The following is a 27,444-nucleotide window of genomic DNA, read 5'->3' as shown; positions in this document are numbered from 1 at the left end:
GGTAAGTTAGCAGCAGGTCAATATCCCACAGCAAAGAAACAAGGACCAAAAAATGACTGACTTTTGACATTTCACTTCTTTTTTGTTTGTATGTACCCACCGGAGTTTATATAACCTTTTGCTCCCTTCTGTCACTTTGAAAACAAGCAAACTAAGCCTTCAAACTTCAGACTTCAAACTCAACCTACAGTCATTCCCATGTTCCTTCTGGTTAACAATTTACAAATGACATATTTAAATGTTAGCATTTTGTAGAGAGAATCAGGCTTTTTTTTTTTTTTAAATCTGGTACAATTAGGTGATCCTATTTAGTTTACCGTTTGCTTGCTACTTGTAAGAACTAATAACTTTACCAGATAAAGTTTAGATTTAATCTGTACTTTCATCTCAAGAATTCAAGATAAATAGTGGTAAGGAAGAAAATACAATGCGTACAGCTAATGAAACCCAGGAAGATGAGTCAATGCGTAGAAATAATTCCAACCCAAATAAATACTATTTAAAATGCTACTTAGAGTTTTGCCGTGATACTAGACACAATATGGCAAGTCATCCTCAAGAATACAAGAACTAAGGTGTTTCCGGTCCTCTTTAACACCTGTGATGCAGCATATTTGGAGAGCTAAATTGTCATTATTAACCGTCTGAATACCTGGCCACCAACACAGTAGAGGAAATAGTTTTTAAAGTGTCATACATCCCTTCAAATATTCATATGCTTAATGAAACATTTGCACATCTACAAAGGCATGCAATTCTATTAAATCCTGTCTGCCTCTTATTCTGAGCGGTGGGACTACTGACCCACATTTTAAAACAAACTATAGAAAAGGAACTGTAACTTTTACACATTTTTAAAAGACAACATTTCAGAAATCTGAGAAAAATATAGACCATGTCCCCCAAAATGTGAAAAATTTAAGAGTAAAAATAAGATTTGTGTCCCAATCCAAATGTTTCTGAGGATTAAAACACCTCAGGATTTCTATTTTACAAGGCTTCGTCCAGATGTTAGGGCCCGAGGACCATGGTCACCCTGCAGAATAAGCCAAGATCAAAAGGAATGCTTAGACTTCCCATCTCCTTGTTAAATATAAAATAATATTTTAAAAATCTTATTTTCAGGGTCATAGAGGTAGAAGTGATTTTGTAAATCTGATCTTTTCATTTTTTGAACAACAAAAAATTTAAAAGGTGAAGTAATATACTCAAGCTGACATGGTTAGTTAGTAATCAAATCCTGTCCTAACTCAGAATTCAATTTTACAACACCATAGTGCCTTCATCCTCTGGTCTCATAAATTAAAGATAGAATAGAGAAGGAGGAAGAGTGGGAGGATGGGGAGGACAGTAGGAGGAGGAGGAAGAAAATGTACTCACCTTTCTTTTCAAATAAAACTACATCTCTCATCCTAATGATTATGGAGGACTTCCTGTTTTCAGCCATTATCACACATTGTTGCTCTTTACTGTGATATTGGAATGCCCTGCAGAACGAAGCAGGAAATCCAATAAGTATTTTTCTTTATTTAAAGAAAACAAATGTTTATTAATAAGTGAGACATGCTAAAGATCATTGAATATCTTGAGGGACCAGAGAGCTCAGAATTGCTGCCTCTTTCAGTTATTTGGGCATGGCATCGATGAAGTACTGAACAAAATACACCAACGTGGCAGTAAATCTTGTTCTCTCATGCCCTTACCTTCTCTCCCTCATAATTTTCTCTTTCTTTCTGTTTCAACTGCTTTGCTTCTTCTTCACTCATCTTCTTAATTTTTGTTTTTGGGTTGGAAAGAAGCAACTCTGGTTGCTTTGAACCCATTCCCCAAGATAGTCCGTCTCCATGACCTCCCAACTCTGATCAGTTCCCCTGAACCTCTGCTCCACATTCCACCCCGCCCTGGCCCCGATCCCTCCCATCTCCATCCCGTGGTCCTGCTATGGGTGCTCAGTCTGGCGTCCATAGCTACCTTCCCAGGCCCATCGCCTACACAAAGTCTCTGCTTTAGTCAACTTGATCTGTTAATGGTCCCCCTCAGAAGGTGCAGGGCCACATCTTCCCCTGCCTTCCTGGTGCTTGTCAAGAGCTCTGTCAACTCCAAACCCAGCTCAGTTCCCACCTCCTCCCTGAGCCTTCTTTAGCTGCCTCAACCTTAGGCACTGTTCTTTCTTCTGGATCTGGGTAGAGCATGCATTGATTATGCCTGTACCTCACTTGGGCTGTCTTTTTTTTTTTTTTTTAACATTATATCCAGTTTCTTTGACTACACCTTAAATACTAAAGGGCAGGCGCTGGATCTTGTAGCTATAAGTCATTGCTCAGATCTATCTAGGACACCTTCATTCACATGATCCTCAACAAACATTTACTGATGATGATGTTAAAAACTGGAGCTGAGAACAGTAACTGCTAATGTTTATGTCCAGAGTAAAAACAAATAACTTCCTTTTAGGGTATTTTTCTAACAAAGACTCCAATAAACCTTAACAAGAAGCTGTTAGTATGGCTTCACATACTATGAGCAAATATAGCTCCAAACTCTGGCTCCATAAATTTCTCTTTCCTCTTAAATCGTTAATAAATTTGTGAGTAAATTACTTGCCATCTGAATTACAGATTTCTGGGTAGATGCAACGACAATGAAAATACCTGCAGGTGAATTCTTTCTCCTCCTCACATTTTGCTGCACATTCTTCTATGCTTCCTGCCCGCAGCTGCTTCTTAGTGACACTGAACAGTGAAGCCCCCTGGGTATTCACATAGTCATCCAGAGGCTCTCCTTGACCTAGAGGTGGGAGATCCAAGTGGAACAAACGGTCAGTAAATCAACGCCAATGTCTAATTGTCATGACTTCCTTTTAGTCTATTTGGTTAGCATTAACCAAATAAAACTTGCTGTTTACTGGAAGTAGAATGGGTAGCTATGAATCAAAATGTTTGGTTAAGAACACACAGTTGGGCATGTGGACATAAATAAAGATGGCAACAAAAGACACTGGGGACTACCAGAGAAGGGAGAGAGGGAGGGAGGCAAGGGCTAAAAAAGTACCTATTTAGTAGGTATTTAGCTCACTACCTGGGTGATGGGATCATTTGTACCCCAAAGCTCAGTGTCACGCAATTTAGTTATGTAACAAACCTGCACATGTACCCCTGACTCTAAAAGTTGAAATTATAAAACAAAGAAAAGCAGTTTCATTAACAGATTGCAAGATAGTAAAAGATTAACTGGATTGATAAACAGGTTAGAACTATGGAACCACTACTATGTTACCATATTAGTGGATATAAATCCTTAAATAAGAACGAATTTTATGTTTGCTATCGATTGTGCCATGTCATGAGAGAAGAGTAAGGCACCATAGTGGTAGTTGTGTTACCAAGATTGATGTTGATTTGTTCATCCCTGGGTAGAAATGGAACTTGGAGACCATTCTTTGATTTCTTACAATATGCGCTTTGGTTCTGACACTGTCACTTTAACTGGTGGGAAGTGTCCTCTGAACGGTCCCTCCTTGAGATACATAAATTTTGGTGCATGGATGATTTTGGAAATAAACAAGAACTGAACTAAATTATGTTGCCACCTTGGACAAAAATTGAGAAAACACTGGAGGGTAAGAAGCTCCCCAACGAAGAAGGCCGTTTTTGTACTGGGCTTACGACAGTCACACAACACTACTAACTGGGAAGAAATCAGTTTTTCCAAGGTGTTGACAGGTATCTGGATTTCAGAGGAAATTGTAAAAAAGCAGAACCTGGGACAAATACTGGTCTTGGTCTTTCTTTGAGATCAAATCTGAGACAACGAATCTGTCCGAAAGCTGCTTTCTGCCTGGTCGTGGCAGAGGGTGGCCAAGGGGGCCTCAGCTGTGCTCCCACCACAAGTCTGCAGAGTGCCCCCCGTCCTGAGGCTCTTCTGGACATCTGGCTGAGCTTTGGTAGCTCTGTTCCAAGCCTGGAGATGCCAGCTCCATCCTTGGCATAGAATGCTAGTGATTTTCACAGGGGTGAGAGGCCAAAAGAGGCTAATAAAATGAAGATAGCCAAGCTCCATGGAATTAGACAACAGGACAACCTCGACCACTTTGAGGGGTGTGGTGGAGGCCGCAGGCAGAGGGAGTGGGTTACAGAGTGCCTAGGAGAACAGTGGAGGAGGCAGCAGGAGACATGCCTGGCTCTGAAGACAGAGAGCCCTCCAGGGAACATGCGGTCAGGAGAGGTTCTGAAAGATGACACACTGCAGAGCGCATTGGTTTGTATGCTGATGACAAGTATCCAGTAGGAAGGCAGATGAACAGATTCTCATTCTCAGAAAGGCCCATCCTGACCTCCTGAGGGTACACAGAGCACAAGGGGCCAGGACAGGGAGGAGGATGCACGCTCATCGATTCATGCAAAGTCCTCGGCCAGAGTCCCCCTGCTCCCCACCTCTGGGACTTTGTCCTTCCTCAATTTAAGACATTCCAGGCTGGAAAAATGGATTATTGAGCAGGAGTTGGCTGATGCATTCTAAACCTAATCCACTAAAAAGCACTTGAGAGATGTATCAAAAGATCACAAAGAAATAGATGCTTTAGGCCCATATCCATGTCTTTACCCTGCACTTTCTGCCAACTTGAACTCTCATTTCCAAGAAGTGTTGTGTTTTGGTTAATTCTATAGCTCAGCGTGTGACTTCAAAACACACAATAAATCCACAAAGTGTGTCCTACAGTGAGTTCAGTTAAACTTTCTGAAGAGTTTTTTTGAACTATAGCAGAGCAGGCTACAATTGATATTCAAAAAAAGAAAACTTCCATTTATTTCCCCCTTCAATTAAGTTACTTCTGTGTCGTGTTATTACGCTTCATAGCGCACCACTGCTGAGATCCCCTCCCCAGCTCATGTCCCTAGGAAATATCCCAAAACAGAATCAAGCTTTTTTCTTTTTAATTTGAAATAATTTTCCCCCATTTTTTTTTCTCTTATTCACCTCTAGGACTCATATGGCAATAGGATTTGATAGGCTTATTTGCTGGAAGGAAACATCAAACAAATATTTTAGTGAAAAAATACATTTATATTATAGGCAAAATGCAGATGTATATTGCTACTGATGCAAATGTATTTTATTAATGGTGTGAGAATTTCTTCCTCACTTTGGTGTGTGAATGTGTATGCATATTTGCATGTGTAAAAGACTTAATAATTTGTGAAATGGAAGATGTTTCTCCACTTCCCACTAAGCATGGTTGTAAAAGAAACTTTTTCCTCTCCCTGGGCATTCCAGCACACTGGGAAGATGATACATCCACAGAAAGCCTGGCTTTCCAAAAGAGCTTATGAGAGAATGTGCACCCCAGCTTGGTTAAAACACATGTTAATCCTGTGGCAAAGAAGTTTGTTCTAGCCTTTGGGTGTAGCCCACTGAATAAGTTCATAGTGATCTATGTCCTAGTTTCCATGCATTGAAATATAATATTCATACTCCCCAACATACCCCAATTTCTTACAAAAATTTCTTTAATTTTCTCCTGCTCTGTATTTTCTTTGATAGTTCCTTGAATGGCTTCCACTGAATTCAAATGTATTTGACTCTAAAGTGCAACTTGTAAAATTTTATCTGGTAATTTATAGATTGAATTTTAAGTATACGTTATTTACATGAAGAACTACTAGCAAATCGTATGATTCCGTTTGTATGAAATGTTCAAAATGGCAAAGATATAAATACAGAAAGTAGATTAGTGGTTGCCAGAAGCTGCAGATTGGGGGTAACAGCTAAGGAGAGTGGAGTGCCTTTTCGGGGGTATGACTAGTTTTAAAATTTATTCTGATGGTGGCTGCACAACTCTCAATATATTGCAATCCATTGGATTGTATGCCTTAAATGGGTGAATTCTATATGTTAATTATATCTCAATAAAGCTTTTTTTTTTTAAAAAAAAGAAAAAGAACTACTAGGACGTGTTTAGAATATTCTTTCAAAGGCTTAAACAAAGCTGAAAAGTGAGAAGAGCCCTAGATTCCTTCTGGGAAACCTGGCTTAAATCCAGGTTTCTTTATTTCCCAGATTTGAGAATTTGGTCGCTGAGCAAATAACATGATTTTCCTAAGTCTAGATTTCTTTGTTTATAAAATGAGGATGAATATGCTACCCTACCTATACCACGAGCTAAAGAAGCTAGTATTTGTAAAGGACACATACTCACACTCACATTCACACACAGGTATGTATGTATGTGTAAAAATGTAGGGACCTAACCCAAGCGCTAAGTGAGTATTTGTTGAATCACTATCTGCACACAGCATCTGGCAAATGGATGCATGTGATTTTTCTGGGGATAAGAGGCAAATGTATACCGATGGAAAGCCTTCTTCAGGCCGTAACAAAGAGAGAAATGCTGAGTCCCCGACCCTGCTGCCACCATGAACTGGTGAGAGAACAGAATATATTCAAAGTGATATTTCATTGTTTTAACTTGCAAGTGAGGGGAGCATGACACCATAACAGAGATGATATAAATTAGTCAAACTGAGAACCAGGCGAAGAGCTTAGCCATCCTTTGCATAGTTAGCTACATTGGCTCTTTTTCAATTAGACTGGCCATTATGTGGGTGCACTCATTTAGACTTGAAAAATCACCCATTATTTTCTCTGCCCATTCATTCCAGCACCCTGACAATCTTCACAGGAAAATTAAACTTCTTTCTTGAAGAATTCCTCAATCTTATACAAGATTTTCAGCTGGGAGTTTCATGAATCAAAAATTAAACGAATTGCACATAAAGCCATGGCATATGTATTTTTACTACATTGTGGGAGAAAAAATAATTATTATAATTAAAAAAACTATGTCTTACCTGATTTCAGAAATAAAAGAAGTAGAAGAACCACTTCCTTATGTTCCATTTTGGGACTGGCCAGCAGTGCCCAGAAAGTGTGTCCCAATCCCAGGATGTTGTTGACTTACATGAGAGTAAACGCATCCACAAACCAGATAGTCAAATTAAGTTAATGATTCTCTCAGAGACCCATGCCACTGGCTCAGCAGGGTTCAAACATTACCTTGAATAAAGGGTCCTTACAAAATGTTTGAGGGTGGAATCTGCAATAGATGCTGGGAAGTGGTGAAAGCAATCTCCTCCCTCGGCTGCTCCACGCTGCCTTCACGTCTCCTTACTCCTTCCCTCACCCTTGTACTTTATCTCTCGCAATTAGTCTTATTTCCTCCCCTCTTCTTTTATTCCCTTTCTTTTGGAGAAAGTGAAATCATAAAAGTATCTCACATTTGCTGGTACCTTCCATGACAAGACCTCTGCCAAGTGCTGCACGTCCATAGCCTCCCTCAAGCTTCCCAACAGGCAGTGCTGTTCTAATTCCTGCTGTGCGAGGGATGGGGCTGAGGCCTTCCCCAAGGTTGTGTGGCTACCCAGGGGTGCAGCTGATAGACAAAACCCTTTCAGGTCTTAGATGACAAACTTAAGTTAGGTGTAAACGTTAATATCTCCACATCCTACACCAAATGACATAGAAATTACATCGTAAGTGAAAGTATTTTATTATCTTCAAAATTTGTTTATTCCCAGTGAACTCACGTGTTTTCTGTAATTATAAATTATGTTATAAGACATCAATCTTTCCCCCAAATAAACGTATGGCGTATTATTATATTCTCATTCTCATGAAATAAAGCAAGACTGGTAGCATTAAGTGGAAAGCGTCTATCTCAATTTTAAATGTTGAATCTGTACTTTTCCCTGGCTTAAGTCTAGAGCAACCAGGTAGTATATATGTTTCAAAACTTCTATTTTAGTGTTCAAAGATATTTAGGAATAAATCAATTGACCTCTCTATTTTAGACGTGAAATACAAACCAGAAAGCATTGTTCCTCTTTCCAGGCAGTGAAATTCCTGCCTATTCATTAACTGGCAAAAGAGTAGAGCTGGGAGCCCAATGGTCTTGGGTGGAACGTCCTGCGGAATTCCCTGGGATTGAGGAAACATGCAGAACCCTCAAGGAGAAACCACACTGGGCAACAAGAGGGCGGCCCCATGTGAGGGACAGGGGGACCTAATCGCATTTCCTGATTTCCTATTTTAGCCTCACTCTCTTCTCTCCTCAAATTCTTACCATTCCCTTTATCCTCTCTGACTCACCTCGTGGCCCAGTTCATTAAAGGGGACAGAAGGTGGAGGCAAGTTGAGAAACCAGCAGTGGGCAGATGTTTTATTTTTAATGTGAAATGTCTCTTAGGGGGCTTATGTTGATGTGCTTGAGAAAGCACTTTGGGAAAAAAAAAAAAAACAAACTCTAATATATAATGCTTCCTGCATGTGTTTATTTCCACTTAAAATATTGTAGCAGTTCCTCTTGGATAAGGCACCTTGGGAATGATGTTATCAGAAATTCTATATCCACATAATTTTCTTTTCCTGTTGTTTTGGTTTTGACTTGGGTGGTGTTGGTATAGCTTTTGCCCACCTTTCCCCTGGTAGTTGTTGGATGCATTAAATTCTACAAATGTGATTTTATAAATTAGTTGCCCTCCTAATGGCCTCCTGGCTGTACATTCTTCCCTACCTTCATAATCCATCAGCATCGTGAAAGCACAGAGGAACGTTGAGCAGAGCTCTGTGCTGGTGCCACTGCACTCTGTAGCCTGTAAGGGAGCAGCAAAGAGGAATGCGTTGCTCAGGTATAGATGGGGGTGGGTGCATAGAGACTTCCACTGTGGCACGGCCCTTCATGTCCAGGGTAGGCATGAAGCAACGGACTATTCCAGATTGTGCATAGGAAACCACACTGCACTCTTAGAGGGATTTTTGCTCTAAAGACAACTAATTCAAAATAAGGCGCTTTCTACCTGAAAGAACGGCATGAACTGAAAAAAGAGATGTATATAGAGAGAGCTCTGTGTACTACAATCAGGTTGCACATATTCTGAGATTTATGTATTCTTATTTAGTTCAATTCCTTATTTATTGACCACTTACTGTGCACAATATTGTATTAGATTCTTTTAGGATTACAGTTGACCCCTGAACAACTTGGGGGCTTGGCACACTGACCATACACGGTAGAAAATCCAGGTATAACTCTGACTCCCCCAAACTTAACTACTAACAGCCTGCTGTTGACCAGCAACAGTTAATAACATGTATTTTGTATGTTATATGTATTATATACTGTATTCTTACAATAAAGTAAGCTAGAGAAAAGGAAACATTTGTAAGGAGAAAATACATTTATGGTACTGTTATGTATTTATCCATACAGTAAGTTTACACCGCCTGTTTACAAGATGAATCATCTGTCTGAAATGGAAGCAACCCCGGCTGCAGACCTCAGTCTCTGTTACATATCAAGCAAATCAAATTTTTCTTGTAATGTCAAATTTCATGACTTTTCTCTGCTTCTTGGGAGCACTTCCAGCATCACTAGTGCCACTTCATATGGATCCCATGGTGTTATTCAAGGTTTACAGTATTGCATTTTTACAGTACAGCACGAAAAAGGACCAAAAATACATGCGAACAGGGAGAGGGCACTTTTTACCGTGATTCGCAAGTCACTGAGGATGAACTGCTCATGCCGGAATGTTGAGTACCACACAATGTTTTAAGCGGGTACTCGCAACACCTGAGCTCATTGCAACAGCAACAGGAGGAGGCTATGAAATTATTACCATAGTGTGGTATGCACTACAGTTAAATTTATGCAGTTACAATTTAATACTGCATCTTGATTTTGTATACACTTCTCTCAACTGAGAATAGCACCATATATGATCTGTGAGTGTTTGTGTACATAAGTTTTACTAAATTTTAACTTTTGCAATAGTTTTGTTATATTTTATGGTAGTAAATAATAAAATAGACTAGGTATCTACATATATTTTATGCATTCATGACGGACTTAACTTTTTCTATTTTTTTTGATATTTCTAGTTACATGGCTTGTCTGAGTTTTTTCAAATTGTTGCAAAACTCCAAAACATTTTCTAACACATTTATTGAAAAAAATCTGTGTGTAACAGTTCAGACGTGTGTTGTTCAATGATCAACTATGTGTCTAAAAAGTACAAATCAGTCTCTAACCTTCCCCAGCCTCTCTATGCTAAAGGAATTACAGGAAACTTTTGCACGCAAGATGTGTGAGGATTCTGCTGCTGCACTTGTAGCAGGCGTAAGAACATTCAAATAGGCCGGGCGCGGTGGCTCACGCCTGTAATCCCAGCACTTTGGGAGGCCAAGGCGGGTGGATCACGAGGTCATGAGTTCGAGACCAGCCTGGCCAGCATGGTGAAACCCCATCTCTACTAAAAATACAAAAAATTAGCCAGGCATGGTGGTGTGCTCCTGTAGTCCTAGATACTGGGGAGGCTGAGGCAGGAGAATTGCTTGAACCCAGCAGGCAGAGGTTGCAGTGAGCCGAGATCGTGCCATTGCACTCCAGCCTGGGTGAGAGAGCAAGACTCTGTCTCAAAAAAAAAAAAAAAAAAAAAAAAATTCAAATAAGATTGGAGACAAATTGAATTTCCTTAGCTCTGCCCAGCATAAGGCCTGCAATCAAGATCCACTCAGGTCCTCTTATGAAGGAATAGACATCTCTTCCAGCATTAAAATGGTAAATTCCTTGCAAGTATTTACAAAGAAAGTTATAAACACCAGGAAACATCAGCCTCACCAGGAGGTGAGGTAGAGTTCACCCTTCCGTCTCACCTGAAGTGGAAACTGCAGCCAAGTCACAACTTCCTAGGTGATGCACGTCCATGCAAGCTGGACTGCATTGCTGGCCTGACATTTGCACCTGGCAGCTCCTCGCCACCCCATCTTTCCACCTTCCTTGAGCCCAGGCTCTGCTGCCCGGGAACTGCCATTCTAGGACAGCTTGTTTCATCAACATGAACATTTCTGCATAGCCCCAAGAGGACAGTATCATTTCCAAATGGAAATAGCAAGAACTTAATTAATCTAGTAAGGACTCATATAAAGCACCCCTCTGTCATGGTAAGGGTCCTCAGCAAGTTTATCTGTGCCCTCGATGCCAATGTGCAGATTGTTTTTACTGCTGTTTTAGTGTATTAGGGCATATCAGCGAGGAGACTTGTACTAATTAACCTGGACGTGGCTCTTCTTTCCTTAGTTGCCCTTTTCCACATGTTAGCCTTTGTTCATCAGTCCCCAGGACCATGCAATGAGGTGCTTATCAGCCCTCATGTCCCGTAAAGAGATAGCAGGCTATCTCTCAGTTAGCACAGTGGTTAAAATGTAATCCACTAGGGGACATTTTCTTTTCCTGTCTTTCTTTCTTTCTTTTTTTTTTTTTTGGAAACAGAGCCTGGCTCTGTCACCCAGGCTGGAGTGCGGTGGTGCAAACACAGCTCACTGTAGCCTTAACCTCCTGGATTCAAGCGATTCTCCCATCTCAGACTCCAGAATAGCTGGGACCACAGGTGCACGCTACCATGCCCAGCTATTTTTTTTTTTTTGTATTTTCTGTAGAGATGGGGTTTTGCCATGTTACCCAGGCTGATCTTGAACTCCTGGGCTCATGAGATCCTCCTATCTCAGTCTCCAGAAGTGCTGGGATTACAAATATGAGGCACTTTTCCTGGCACTAGGGGACACTTTCTAAGTGAGACCTAACTCATTTGGGGCTCAGTGAGGTGATATTTTCTTAATTGAGTTGTGCTTGAAAAAATCTAGATATCTATTCATCTTTGAAAAAAATTAATTTTCATTGGCTGTCTCCTCATCATTAATAAGCATGGCTGTGTTACATACTTAAGACAAATGTTAGCAGAGAAGAAGACAGTCAGACCCGGATAACTTAGCAGACTGCACTGAGGTGGCACCAGGACTCCCCAGAGGAGAAACGAGGGTCCTTCTGCTCTGAGGTCCAGACTCACCATGGATAAAACAGAGATGCACCAGATCATCCTTCCCATCTCTCACATTCATTGTTCTCTAAGCTCATTCACAAGAGAAAAAAAAATCTTATCTCACAGTATGTCGGGGAGATAAGTCATGTAGAAAAACATCAAAATATTTTCAGGAAAGCAAATGAGTGCACAAAAAAACCTGGTGAAATCTGAGCAAGATCTGCAGACTAGTTTCTGATATTGTGCCAATGGCAACTTTCCAGTTGTAATCATGAACTATAGTTACGTAAGATACTGCCTGAGGGAGGCGGGGCCATAGGCACAAGGACCTCTCAGTACTATATTTGTAACTCGTTGTGTTTATACTTATTTCAAAACAAAAATTATATGTATATATTTATATATATGTATACGTTATGTTTGCATATACATGTGCCTATATTTGGATACATGTGTCTATTTTAGGAGGACCTAGGATGATGTAACAGATTTCATACTAGTTAAGAGAATTCCCAAAATTCAGGGAAAGTCTAAAGTTATAGAGTTCCTAACTCAGGGTGCAGAACTCGGACTTTGGCTGATTCTCATGAGCTCCTGGGATGAGTGGGTGGGACAGAGAGGCTTCTCCACCACCATGCTCCCTCCCTGGCTGGAGACCAGATGGTTAAGGACTGATGGGTGCCAGAGAGCAGCAGCCCCCGATGTGGGTCCAGAACCCAGAGGCTGGAGTAGTTCATGCCTGCTCCTGCCTCCCAGGTATTCAGGGGAAACCCACCATCTCCACACACCAGCAAAACACCAGCAAAACAGAGGCCCCAAGTAATGACTTCTCCTTTCTCATCTCATCTTGCCACCTGACCAGCTCCTGGGCTCCTCAACCCAAAGTTGGGGAAGAGAGAAGGGAATGTCAGTGGAAACCACTTTTGCTATAAACGCTCATCCTTCAGATGTTCTTTCAGTGGGTACAGTGCTTAGTGCTGTGCTAGGTGCTGGGGAATCAAGAGTAAATAAGAGGCCATCTTTGCCCTCAGGGAGTCTTTGGTCTAATGGGGTTGGGGCAATGCAGGTCTGTAAACTGGAATTGTAAAAGTGAAGTGGCCCAGGTCCCATTTGTTGTAGTGGTGCACAGAGAGACAGTCTTGAGAGGTGAGGAGACATTTCCCAGAGGAAGTGACATCCAAGTTGAGACTTAGAAGACAGCTGGAAGGATGAGAAAGGAGAATAATTCTGTGGAGTTCTAATTAGGCAAAAGGAATCAGGCTGGTGACACTGAGGAAAAAAGAAAGAGAAAGCAGATAAGCTATAAGTTTGCCTTTCTTCATGGTCCAGAACCATAGCCCTCCTGCACAAATAACTCACAATATTCCTGTGCCCAGCTATCACCAGGCCCTCAGCTGATAGAAAAATGCAGGTTATCCCACTGCAACCTTGGCGTTATCAGCATTGCACAAAGCCTTCTTCAGCACGCAGCACAAGCAACATCCTATAAAACCCCCAGCAAGCCTTTGTCTTTTGGCATTCAGTTCCTCTCTTGCTGGCCTGCCTGTTGCTCCCTTGCAACATATTTTCATACTTTCTTTAATAAATCTGCCTTTCTTTATCTACAACTGTCTTGGTAAATTCTTCTTACTGCCCATGGGATACTGGCCTCAGATAGTTGCTTCACCTGCTACACATTCTTTAAGCAGAAGAAATATATGTGCGGGGTCCCAGAGGCAGGAGGAGCAGGCAGATGAGAGGAATTTGGCTAACATGGGGAAATGGTCCAATCGTGCAGTCTTCTCACTCTGTTTCAAGAAGTTTAGACTTCAGCCAAAGAAAGGCAGGGACTACTGTTACTGAAGGCTTTTAAAATCCAAGGGTGGCTTGATCCCTCTGATTGCAGCATAGTGAGGAGGTCACGGGAGGTGAGAGATGAGAGGGGGTGAAAGAAGGCAGTGGAGAAAGAGAAAAAAGAATGGATTAGGGGGATGTTGAGAAAGTAGAATTGACATGATTTTGTGACTGACTGAATGTGGGGAATGAAATCAAGTATGCTGCCTGAATTTCTGGCTTGGACATCTGGTGGATAGTGGATCATTCATTAAGAAGGAACACATAGGAGGGAATAAGATGAAATTGCCTGGAGACAATGTTATGTTTAGGAACTTGAGAAAACCCAAGTGGAAATTTCCAGAAGGGAGTTGAATATTCTGGTCTAGAACAGGAGTTGGCAAACTATAGCCCATGAAGCAGCCTTATTTTGTAAGTCAAGTTTTATTGGAACATGGCCACATCCATTCTTTTACTATTTTCTGTGGCTATATTTGCACTACCTTAGCAGAGTTGAGCAGATGTGACAGAGACAGCACAATGACCAGCAAGCCGATAAAATATTTGTTATTGTCGCTTTACAGAAAAAGTTTGCCAATTCCTGGTGTAGAGCCTAGGAAAGAGGTCTGAGCTGGAGATGTGGAATCAGTTGTTGTCAGCAGATAGGTGGGATTGAAGCAATGGGGGTGGACAAGCTTGCTCAGAGAGAGAAAAAGAAGCCCTAGGGTAAAACTCTCAACAACACAAGGACCCAGAAGAAGAGAATTCTGTAGAGATGACTGAGAACAGTTAGCCAGAGGGGAAAATTGACAGTGTGAGTCCAGAGAAGCCAGCGAAAGTGAAAATTGTAAAAAGGTGGGAGTGGTCATGGGTACCTAAGACTTGTGAGAAATCAAGTGAGATGTATCCTGTGTATGCCAGAAGGTAAGAGCAAATGAGGCCAACATAACCTTAATAATACCAATCTCAATGGCCCAGACTCCCAGCAAAGTCTACTCTGGCTACCGCTACCACTAAATATATGTAAAACTCAGTAAAATAGCAATTTTAATTAAACAAATTCCTGACCTATCTCTGTAATACTCCCTTCCCAACATTTTTGCCTGTGTATTCTTTGATTGCCTCTTCAATAATGTTGTAATATCATATTCTATGAGAGAAGAGAATAATAAACTATTTTGGCTCTAGCATTTTATTATTGATAGATTTAAATTTTTCTTCTGGCTTCATAGCTCGTGATCAATAATGGAAGATAAGTTTTCAGGATTCTTGGCACACTTAGGAAAACCTTTACCAAACTATTTTTATATATGAGCTGTAAGATTTGGAATAATTCCCAGATGGGATGAGCTAGACTCTTTTCTAGCTTTGTACATTTCTATTTTTCTTATTCAACTTTTATTTTAAGTTCAGGGATAAAAGTGCAGGGTTGTTACATAGGTAAACATGTGTCATGGGGGTTTGTTGTGCATATTATTTCATCACCCAGGTATTAAGCCTAGTACTCATTAGTTATTTTTCCTGATGCTCTCTCTCTTCCCATCCTCCAACCTCTGATAGGCCCCAGTGTGTGTTGTTCCCCTCGACGTGTCCATGTGTTCTCATCATTTAGCTCCTACTTATAAGTGAGAACATGAGATATTTGGTTTTCTGTTCTTGTGTTAGTTTGCTAAGAATAATGGCCTCCAGCTCCATCCATGTTCCTGCTAATGCACATGTCATGTGACACAATCGTGATGTAATCTATGGTCTTGCATATTTACGTTACATCACCAGGTAAGTCAGCACAAGGGAGATTAAGACTATTCTGAAATCTGTTTTACACAGGGACAGCTAGCAATAACATACACAGAAATGACTCCATACCACACAAATAAATCCCATGGAACCCAAATTCAATGACTCAACTCTATTCTTCTTTTGCCGGATCCTCAAAATGCCCACATCCACTCCACCACCACCCAACATGAGAGCAGAAAGAGATCAGAATTTTAGCCAATTACAGCTAAAATGTCTGCTTTTGACAAAAGCAAATGACCAAATGGATACATTGCCAGGGCCCCTCCAGAGCCTCAGAAAGGGCCTGTTGAAGTTGTCTTTTGCTATGGGATGAATCAAACCACAACACAGTGGCTTAAAATAAGATGAATTATTTTATTTCTGAATTCTGAAAGTCTGCTGGGCTTGGCCAGGTGATTCTCTTTCTTGTGGTCTCTTATGAGGTCAGTGGTGGCTAGGGCTGAAACCATCTCAAAGCCTTCCTCACTCACATCTCATGGGTGATCCCAGCTGTTGCTGGAAACTCATCTGGGACTATCGGCCAAAACACTCAGAACTTCTCCATGTGTCTGGGCTTCCTAGAAGCCTGCAACTGGCTTCCAACAGAATCAGGCAGAAGTTATTTCTCCTTTACAGTCTAGCCTGGAAATACTCCAGCATCATCTGCATGAGAGTCACAAGTCTCCCCAGATTCTAGGGAAGGACATATAGACCCTACCTTTCCATGGGAGGACTATTGGCCTCACCCTGTAAGAAGAGTACATGTGGCTGGAGTCTTGTGGCTGCCATCTTGGAAAATACAATCTGCCATGGGACTCATGTAAGGAAGGAGCCCTGAGCCGGAATGTTATTAGCTTCCGTGTGCATCGGTCTCTATTTACGCATGTTCCATATTCATCTCCTTCCAGAGCTTGCCAAAAGTGTCCCGCTATAATCTCTCCCTCTCCCATGTTGACACAGGTCAAATCCTTGAACTCTGTTGCCCAAATAGCTTCAAGCACATCTGCTTCCACTGAAGGTTGAGCCAAAGGTTAGTCTTCTCCCCCTCCACTAGTGGTGGCATGAACCCCCAATATCACTGTCTTTGTTAGGTAAAGGGACTTGTATATTTATGGCAGGTGGTACCTGGGGAATAAGCTCTGGCTGTCATTGCACGCAGAAAGTTAGATTTCTGCTATTTCAGAGGATAGTCCCCCCTTGTGTTCAGTCAGAGGTGTAACCACACACAGTTTTATGGGAATCAAAAGTGTTGCAATCTTTAATTGCCATAAACATGCAATCCTTCTTCCACAAAGCATGCTGAAAGATGTGCTTTTTGGTGCTGTGGTGGCAGGGTTAAAATGGAGTTTTGGCATTCGTCCCACTGTCTATCTCAAACAAGTAGTCCCTCCAACCTGACATCATGGTGTTGGGGAGACCTCTAAGTGCTTGGCACAGCCAGCCATGTGGTATGGAGCCACTTCTGTGGCTGTACCACCATCTGACAGTAACCTCACGAGAGACCCCAAGGGAGAGAACTGCCTGGTCAAGCCCAGCCAAGCTCCTTTTTCCATTAACGGAACATTCTCTCAGGAAGCCTGGCTGTTTCTAACAAATTGATCTTGGCCCAGAGCCATCGCAATTTGCACAAGATTTTATATCCCTGCACCTCAATAATCATTAGAGTGCCGGCATCTCAGTATTTTTCTTCCAGGCAGACTGCTCTGGCCCACCAGGTGAATCGGGGTTGTGTTTAGATGGTTAGGAGACTCCTCCCAAGTTTAAAACAGTGTCCAAGCCCCAACTGTAAATCAACTGGGGAGACACTCCAACCCTAATCACCAGCACTGTCTGAGATCCAGTCCCCACTCTACCAAGATGTCCTTTTAGAAAGATAAGGACTAAAAAATGCTTACTGAGTTTGGCGATGAGTCAGTAGAGGGGTGGGAAGAGAAATCATGCCATATCTCAGCCCATTTGTGCTGCTGTAACAAAGTGTCACAGTCCTTGATGGATTACCGAGATGACAGCCTGGGTAACCCATCCAGGACAGAAATGTATCATCTCACAGTTCTGAAGGCTTCAAAGCCCCTGATCAAGGTGCCAATTATTACATGTCCTCACATGGCAGAAGGCAGAGGGTAGGAGAGGATGAACATTGTGTCTTCACACAGCAGGACAGCAAAAGAGCCCGAACCCACTCCCACAAGCTCCCTTTAAAACAGCATTAATCAGCCTAAATTCCCAAAAGTCCCCATCTCCCAACACTGTTGCATGAGGGATTAAGTTTGCAACATGTTGGGCTGAGGCAGCGGCTCATGCCTGTAATCCCAGCACTTTGGGAGGCCAAAGCAGTGGATCCCTTGAGCTCAGGAATTTGAGACCAGCACAGGCAACATGGGGAAACCCTGTCTCCACCAAAAATAAAAAATTAGCCAAGTGTGGTAGCACACACCTGTAGTCCCAGCTATCTGGGAGGCTGAGGTGGGAGGATCACCTGAGACTAGGAGGTCGAGGCTGCAGTGAGTCGAGATCGCACCACTGCACTCCAGCCTGGGTGATGGAGTGAGACCCGGTCTCAAAAAAAAAAAAAAAGTTTGTAAGGCGTGATATTGAGGAACACATTCAGACCACAGCATCACAGCTGAAGAGTCAGTGGGAAACAAAATGGAAACAGCATATTAGGATAACTCTGAAGAAATGTGTCTGCGATGAAGCCAAGAGAGAAGGAGCTAGAGGCCCCGGGAGTGCTCACAGGAGAGCGGCCATAGGTGGCAAGAAGAGAGAAGGGGTTACCAAGGGTGAGTTCCTGAGGAGAGCGGGGCTGTCACTCGAGGAAAGGTAGTCCCTGTGGGGAAAGGACAAAGGAGTTAAGCAGCGACAGGGGTCCACTGTCCTCACAGCAGGAAATGGAAGGAGGTTCCCTCAGGGCTCTTTTGCCTCCTGGAAGTACAAGGCGCCTCCATCTTCAGAGCAAGAAGGGTGCAGGGTGGGGCAGGAGACCTGAGGGAGTCAAGGTTTTGCACAGAGGGAACAGGTGGGAACACAGGGCCCCTGCAGCCTCAGGAGGATCAGCAGTGGCCTGGTTTGCTCGTGTCGTCATTCGTCGTGGGCACCTTGTCCCCGGGGTCAGCCAGTTACTTGACTTCCAGGCCCGTCATCCTGCTGGAAGCATCTCCAGCTTGGGGATGTTGGAGGGGCCCTGGCCCCACCTGGCTGGGGATGGAGTGTGTGAGCTGTCCTGGGCTGAACCTGGGTGTGGGGAAGAGAGGGGACTTAGAAAACAGAGGGACAGTGACGTTGGTTTTGTGTGGCTGGCTGGAGTGACAATGACAAATGACTGTGTTTGAAATATTAAATTTCCTTCTCTCATCAAGAATTCATTGTACCTGTCTGGCCCTTGAAGGTGACAGTTTGCAATCCCTGATGTTATGGGCTGAATGTTTGTGTCCCCCCAAAATTCATATGCTGAAGCCCTGACTCACGATGTGCTAGTAGTTGGAGGCAGGGCCTTTGGAGGTGATGAGGGTTAGATCAGGTGATGAGGGTGTGGTTCCCACGTTGGGATTAGTGCCCGTATAGGAAGAGGAAGACAGCAATCTACACACACATGTGCGCGCGCACACACACACACACACACACACACACACACCCCGTTCCTTTCCCTCCTCGAACAAGGAGAAGAGATGCCATGTCAGGGTGTAGCAAGGAGTGGCACTGTCTAAAAGCAAGAAAAGAGATTTCATCAGACACTGCATTGGCCAACATCTTGATCTTGGACATCCAGTCTCCAAACGTGAGAAATAAATCTCTGTATCTAACCCCCAACCCTACCACCCCACCTCCCGTGTGTGGTATTTTGTGACGTCAGCCCCAGCTGACTAAGGCACCTGGTTAAACCAGAATAAGCAGGTGAGGAGCACTGGGGGAGGGGTGAGAGAGGAAACCAGACTGGGCCAAATGACTGGGGAGACTGTTTTGCTAAATATTGTGCATTTTAACCCAAGGGCCATGGCAAGCCACTGAAGGCAGGGTGTGCTGCAAACTTGGGGAGCCCTAAGCCCCTTGGAAAAGAAAAGAATATCATTTATGGAGAAAAGGAGGTCCCCATTTTCAAAGGTCATTTGACCTTCATAAAAGAATAGGTCCTCTGGTTCTTAGTGTTAGAGCTCAGTAGGGGAAGGCGGTTCCCTGAATTTTTAAACGCCCTTTTCTGAATGCAACAGTACATGAGTCCCTTAAGAGTGGCCAGAGAAGAAAGAATCCACTGGCCGGGCGTGGTGGCTCATGCCTGTAATCCCAGCACTTTGGGAGGCCCAGGCGGGTGGATCTTGAGGTCAGGAGATCAGGACCATCCTGGCTAACACAGTGAGACCCCATCTCTACTAAAAATACAAAAAATTAGCCGGGCGTGGTGGCAGACGCCTGTAGTCCCAGCTACTTGGGAGGCCGAGGCAAGAGAATGGCATGAACCCAGGAGGTGGAGCTTGCAGTGAGCGGAGATCGCGCCACTGCACTCCAGCCTGGGTGACAGAGAGAGACTCCATCTCAAAAAAAAAAAAAAAGAATCCACTGAGTTGACATTCCAGTTCAGTAAGTTGTAGGGACATTGTTTTGAAATAATCTGTAGGCAAGGGAGCACCAACTCATAACTAACCTCAAACCTGCAGGGTTCCTTAGCCCAGTTCTTAGCCCAAAACCCTTCCCTGTCTGGCCAGCAGTGATGGATTATTGCAAACGTTGTTCAGTTTCATTTGACCTACTTTGCAAAACCAAGTTCCAATATATAAATAACTGTGGGAGCTGAGGTCGCTGCATTTAGTTCCTCTGAGCAGCCTTTCCACCTACCAGGCCACGATCAATAGTAATCACCATCGAACATCCTTGAGGCAATTCTTTCAATATTACTTTGATTTTCAATATTACATTGATGCAATATTACTTTGCTTCAATGACTGCACAAGAATTGCTCCAAGTGGAAGGACTGATGTTGGCAAGCAGGCTTCCAGCAGGGGCTGCAGACTGCCCTTGATCTTCAGGGGAAGTTACCTCTGAGTTCAGACACTCTGGCAATCCCTAGTATCAACCTTCTGATAAGCAAGTAAGTGGAAAGGTGAAATTAGACAAATACATTATTACCTTGAGGACAATTAAGCATTGGTGGCTAATCTAAACATACCCTTTTCATGATTTTTATTTTACTACTAGCTATGATTTATTGTAGGCTTGCCCATCTGTGCCAGGCACAAACAGCACTATGAATTACCTATACCATGCTACAATCACCAGCGTTTTTCTCTGTTATTATTACCATTTTATAGATCAGTACATTGAAACTCATTTGCCCAAAGTTATGCCAACAGAAATTGGCAGAGCCTGTTTCTAACCCAAATATCTGAGTCTTAAGTGATTACTTTTAATCACTGCACTGCAATTTACTACTGGGAGGAGGAATAATAATAATAATATCTTGATATTATTTGATTGATTAATGCCTAAAGTGTCTAGGCACCATACTAAGCTCTTTTTTAAATGTTTCATTTCATTTACAATTGACACATAGCAATCATACATATTTATGGGGTACAGTGTGACGTTTCATGCATGGATATCTTGTATAATGGTCAATAAGGGTAATCAGCATATTTATCACCTTAAACATTTATCCTTTCTTTGTGGTGAGAAGATTTTAAATCCTCTCTTCTCGTTATTTTGAAATATACAATACATTGTTATTAGCTATAGTCACCCTAATGTGTAATAGAACAACCATAACTTATTATTTCTAACTCGAACTTTGAACCCATTAACCAACCTCTCTCGATTGTCTTCTCCCCAACTACCCTTCTCAGCCTCTGATAACCATTATTCTACTTTCTTATTCTATGAGATCAAGTTTTTTAAAAAAAGTTTTATTTTGAAATATACAATACATTATTATTAGCTATAGTCACCCTAGTGTGTAATAGAACAACTAGAACTTATTATTTCTAACTGGAACTTTGAACCCATTGACCAATCTCTCTTGACTGTCCTCTCCCCAACTACCCTTCTCAGCCTCTGATAACCATTATTCTACTTTCTAATTCTATAAGATCAAGTTTTTTTAAAAAAAGTTTTAATCAACAAATAATAATTGTACATATTCATGGTGTACATAGAGATTTTCAATACATATAATGTATAGTGATCAAATCAGGGTAATTAACATATACATCATCTCAAACGTGTGTCATTTTTTATATATTTGTGTTGGGAATATTCAACATCCCCTTTTAGATATTTGAAACTATTCATTATTATTGACATCCTACAGTGGTATAGAACACTAGAACATATTCCTCCTATCAAGCTGTAATTTTATAGCCTTTAACAACTCTCTTCCTATCCCTCCCTGCCCTGGATCCTTCTCAGCCTCTAGTATCTTCTGTCCTACTTTTTACTTCCTGTGTTCAACTTCTTTTAGCTGCCACATATGAGTGAGAACATGCAGTGCTAACCTTTCTGTTCCTGGCTTATTTAACATAATGTCCTCTAACGTCACCCATGTTACTGTGAATGATAGCATTCCATTCTTTTTTATGGCTGAATAGTATTCCATGATATGTATATACCACATTTTCTTTATCCATTCATGTGTGGTCAGACAACTAGGTTGATTCCATGTCTTGGTTATTGTGAACAGAGCTGCAATAAAGCTGGGGCTGCAGATGACTCTTTGATATAATGATTTCCATTCTGTTGAATAAATGCCCAGTAGTGAGATTGCTGAATCATATGGTACTTCTATTTGTAGTTTTTAAAGGAATCTCCATACTGTTCTCCAGAGTGATTGCGCAGTTTAAATTCCTACTATGTAGAAAAGTTCCCTTTTTTTCTCCATCCTCACCAGCATGCTATTTTTGTCTTTTTGATAATAGCCATCCTTACTGGGGTGAGACAATAGCTTATTGTGGTTTAGGTTTGCATTTCTCTGAGGATTAGTGATGTTGAGCACATTTTCATTCATTTGTTGGACATTCGCATGTTTTCTTTGAGAAATGTCTACTCTGATCATTTGCCCATATTTTAATTGGGTTGGTTTTTTGCTATGGAGATGTTTGAGCTCCTTGTATATTCTGGATACTAGTCCCCTGTCCCATGAGTAGTTTTCACATATGTGAGGCACCACACTAGGTCCTTTACACAGGTTATTTCATTTACTCCTCACTCTGACCCTATGAGGGAGGTGCTATTACTACCACTCTCATCTTACTAATATAGAGTTCGGCAGAGGTTCATAGCTTCCCCAAAGTCACATAGCTAGTGTAGCGGATGGAGCAGGGTTGGATGCCAGAGCCAGGACCTCCAGCCCTACGCCTCACTGCTGCCGGAGCCTGCTCATCTGCAGTCACTGCCACAGGCATCAATGGTAGTACCCAGAATAAGCATCTATCGAGCACCTACTGAACTCACAGAATTCTGATCAGTCTGAAAGTCCAAGCAATGAAACAAACAAAGCCAAGTGATGGCAGAAATCGCAGAGTTCAAACCAGAGTCTAGGGCCTGAAGTGCACTGCGTGGGCCAGGTTAAACTGAATGAAACATTCTGATTTTGATCCCTTTCATTATTTGTTGTCCATACCCATAAATACTTTTACAGGGATCAGTTTAGATGTCAAGTCAAAAACAAATAGGCAACGAATCAGCTCTTCCAACGTTTTCTTCTCCTGAAAAAGGTTCTTTGAAAGCCCTGTTTTGCAGACACTCAGTCCTTTTGCATGATGGGTAAATCGTAGGAGACATCTACCAGGTCTTATGTTACATACTTAATGTGGAAAGGTTGCTTCATCCAAAAGCCTGGAGTTTTCAGAGACACTGTCCTCAAACTTCCCCCCTTGGACAATACCAGCGCCTGCAGGGAACAGCTCTGACGCACTTAAGACTTAAATACAACCCACAGAAGTGCTGGCTTGGCTGGGAAAACCTATTGCTAAGCAGAAGAGCAGCATTGTTTTTTTTTCTTTTCTGGAATTTATAAACAGCATTTATTCTCAGCCTTGCCTTTGAAATGTTGCCGTTGGAACACTGCTGGGCAGCGTGGAAACAGAAGCGAACGTCAGCCAGGGCGGCAGGGGGCAGCAGACCCCACACTTTGCCCATGCCTCAGGTGGGAGGGAGTGTCCGGCTCCCAAAACCTGTCGCGGGCTTTATCCCAAGCGACTTCAGCCAGCAGATGGTTCATGTCCTGAGGCTGCAAAATACGAGGTGGTAGCAGTGGGGGGCGTGAGGCTGAGAGTGGGGAGAGCAATCCAGGGGCGCCAGGGTGGGAGTCGCAGCGGGCCCGTGGCCGCCCGGAAGACACTGATACTTCTGGAGCGCACGCGAGGGTCCAAGGCGGGACCGGACCAAGGCCGCCTGCGCTCCGCGGAGGCGCGGTCTGAGGGACACGAGGCGGTGGCAAGGGACAGGAGGAGGGCGCGGACACGGGGCGCTGGAACGGGGCGGAGACATGGACGGGGCGCGGGTGGGCGGACCCCCTCCCGCAGGGCCAGGATGGCCGGGCCAAGGCCGCTGGGAAAGGCAGGACGCTCGCCCCTGCGCTGCCAGCTGGGCTTTTCTCCTTCCTCTCCTGCCCTGTGTTCCAGGGCGCGACCCCGCTCTGTCCAGACGCTGGCTCCCGGACTGATCCTCAGGTAGGTGGGTCGGAGCCCCTGAGAGAAGTGGGGGTTGAGGGAGGGCATTTCTGTTTCCAAGCGCAAGCACCGGGAGCCCGGATGCTCCAGCCCCTGGACCCTGGATTAGAAACTGGCAGGAGTAGATGTTTCGCAGGAGGCCGCCCTCTGCCTTCCTCTGTTCTAACAGCTGCTGGACTCAGGGAGTCCTAGCACCTGTATTTTTGCCCAGAAAAAAATTCAAACAGCAGAAAAGCCAATGTGATGGGTTACGCCTTCTTAACGTGCCCCATTCGACGTTGTAAGTTATTTCCACTGACTGACCTTTTTCGTGCAATTGATGTGATCCTATGTCAGGTATACAAAACAATTTTTATTTACTGAATTTGGTTTAAAAAGCAAGAAGTTGCTTCCCATAGGGCACATTGATCCCCGGTGGAAAGGGATGCGTATGCCCTGAAACATGGAGAGTTACATGCGCTGCTTGGTTTTGTGTAGAACTGACATGAGATGATCTTTTCACTGATTTTCAGAATTGTGGAGAATTCACTTAGGAAAATAAGTATGTGTATCAATGCATGACTAATATGGGCATTTACTTAACTGATTTCACTGAAGCTGTGCTCCTAATATTTTGAGACACAGGTTTTATTTGGTTCCTTTTTACCACATGATCAATTAGCTTCTTACTTCATAAGTTATAGTGGGGGAAGGTACTTCCTATTTTCTCTTTAAATTTCTTGCCTTTATTTAAAGTAACAATAGGCCGGGTGCAGTGGCTCACTCCTGTAATCCCAGCACTTTCGGAGGCCAAGGTGGGCAGATCACCTGAGGCCAGGAGTTCGAGACCAGCCTGGCCAATATGTTCAAACCTCATCTCTACTAAAAAAAAAAAAAAAAAAATTAGCTGGTCATGGTGGCACACGCCTGTAATCCCTGCTACTTGGGAGGCTAAGGCAGGAGAATCGCTTGAATCTGGGAGGCAAAGGTTGCAGTGAGCCAAGATCGTGCCATTGCACTCCAGCCAGGGCGACAAGAGCGAGACTTTCTCTCAAAAAAAAAAAAAAGTCCTCAAGTCTTTGGCTAAATACAAAACTGTGTATGCACAGGGAGAGGTTTCACAAAGAAAGAAGGATAAGGAACAGCTACTGAGAAAAGAACAACTGCAGGGGAACAGTGAGCTCAGTGGAGATGCCAGAGCTCACATACCACTTTCAGACTCTTTTCAGACTCAGTGTATATTTTATGCTGAGTTTTTTGAATGAAATACGTTATGTGGACAGGGAAAGTTGGTACCAAAGGGAAACCTTAACAATGAGGAAGAAACTTTCTATAAAGAGAACAGGGGACAAAGTGTGTGCTAAGTGTAAAATGAGCATATTCATCCTTAAAGCACATCAGAATTGAATACGAGTATTTATTCATTTCATTCATTGAATTAATGAAATAAACACAGCAGCTCTTTGAGGATTTGAGACTACATTCACCCTTTATTCATAGTCACCTGCAGTTTTGCTTTTCTCTGCATTTCTTTGCTATTAGATGACTGCTGCATTATTGAGTTGTATTTTGAGTGGATATTTTTGTTTGGTAATAGTGAAAATTTTAAATTGTAAAACATGTATATTTATCCTTTCTCTCCCTTCTAAATATGTGTCGCTGTAAAACATCATTCCCATGTGACAGTGTGTGCTGCAGACTGTTTCAAAATTGGGCAGCCAATTAGCAAGGAAAAACAAGCAGTCCACCTTCAATATTTGCTTGTTGTTCATTTACATGCTCTTGGCACCAATCCTAGACTCACATGTGCCCCAGAATAACATTCAGACTCTCAGCTGGTCTTCTGTTACATGTCCATGGCCCAGTTCACTCCATGATATACACCTCTCTGCTCCGTGTCCCCTGGGCTGGGCTCAAGTCAAGCAATCAGTGACAGACTTCATTCCCAATAAGAGAACCAGTTCCCATGACTCCCCATACATGTTGCAACTTTGAAAACATTCATCTCAATGTTCACACTTCCATTTGGTATCAAGTATTTCACTAGATTCTTACAACCATGGTGTAGTAACATTCACTGAGGAAGAAGTGGAGGATCCAAGCAAGGATGAAGCAAGTTGCTCTGGGCACACAACGCGTTTGCAATTTTACAGCCTCTTGGTGGCATCTCAGTCAGACATTCTGCACACTGATCAATGCCCTATTCAATTAATGTAAAAGGACGCACTTGGCATGAGATTCCAGTTGTGCACAGAATATACATGAGAAGTGCGCCTTTGTCATCCCTACTTTCAAAGGTGAAGGCCACCAGCAGTAGATTCTGATGGTTATTTTTATTTTTGTGGGGTCAGTGCTAACATCCCCCTTGTCATTTGTAATTGTGTTAATTTGGGTCTTCTCTCTCTTTTCTTCTTTATTAGCCAGGTAGCAGACTATCTGTCTTATTAATGTTTTCAAAAAACCAACTCCTGGATTTGTTGATCTTTTGAATGTTTTTTCATGTCTTGACTTTCTTCAGTTCAACTCTGATTTTGGTTTTCCTTGCCTGCTGCTAGTTTTGGAGTTGATTTGCTCTTGTTTCTCTAATTCTTCAAGTTGTGATGTTAGGTTCTTCTTTGGGATCTTTCTTTTTGATGTGAGCGTTTAATGCTATGAATTTCCCTTTTAACCCTACCTTAGCTGTGTCCCAGAGATTCCAGTATGTTGTTTCTTAATTCTCTTTAGTTTCAAAGAACTTCTTGATTTCTGCCTTAATTTTATTATTTACCCCAAAGTCATTCAGGAGCATGTTGTTTAATTCCCATGTAATTGTATGGTTTTGAGTAATTTTCTTAGTCTTGGCTTCTATTTTTATTGAGCTGTCATCTGAGGGTGTTTTTGGTATAATTTTGGTTCTTTTGCATTTGCTGAAGATTGTTTTATGTCCAATTATGTGGTTGATTTTTAGAGAATGTGCCATGTGATTATGAGAATAATATATATTCTACTGTTTGGGGGTAGAGAGTTCTGTGGAGGTCTATCAGATCCATTTGGTCCAATGTTGAGTTCAGGTCCCGAATATCTTTGTAAATTTTCTGCCTCAATGATCTGTCTAATACTGTCAGTGGACTGCTGAAGTTTCCCACTATTATTGTGTGGGCATCTAAGTCTCTTTGTAGGTCTCTAAGAACTTTATGAAGCTGGGTGCTCTTGTATTGGGTGCATATATATTTAGGATAGTTGGTCTTGTTGAATTGAACCCTTTACCATTATGTAATGCCCTTCTTTGTCTTTTTTGGTCTTTGTTGGTTTAAAGTCTGTTTTGTCTGAAATTAGGATTGCACCCCCTGCTTTTTTCTGATTTCCAT

General features: G+C 42.5%; 1 protein-coding gene across 2 annotated transcripts in view; it reads right to left on the bottom strand.

Moving 5' to 3' along the window:
- The window catches only part of PLG (plasminogen), a 57,838-nt gene extending 50,829 nt beyond the window's left edge, over positions 1-7,009 (bottom strand). Inside the window, exons 1-4 of one of the 2 annotated variants that reach the window (XM_054491747.2) lie at positions 6,849-6,946; positions 2,652-2,787; positions 1,381-1,487; positions 915-1,036 (exon numbers count right to left, since the gene is read on the bottom strand). In XM_054491747.2, the coding sequence (XP_054347722.1) occupies positions 1,032-1,036; positions 1,381-1,487; positions 2,652-2,787; positions 6,849-6,897 (297 nt within the window). In that variant the 5' untranslated portion in view covers positions 6,898-6,946 and the 3' untranslated portion in view covers positions 915-1,031. Of the gene's footprint in view, positions 1-914; positions 1,037-1,380; positions 1,488-2,651; positions 2,788-6,848 lie in introns of those variants that run through there. The other variant, XM_054491746.2, reaches the window with a different exon arrangement.
- Positions 7,010-27,444: the final 20,435 nt, after the last annotated feature.

Source organism: Pongo pygmaeus, chromosome 5 (genome assembly GCF_028885625.2).
Source record: "Pongo pygmaeus isolate AG05252 chromosome 5, NHGRI_mPonPyg2-v2.0_pri, whole genome shotgun sequence".
NCBI classification, from domain to species: domain Eukaryota; kingdom Metazoa; phylum Chordata; class Mammalia; order Primates; family Hominidae; genus Pongo; species Pongo pygmaeus.
This window is presented reverse-complemented; position numbering and strand designations above follow the sequence as displayed.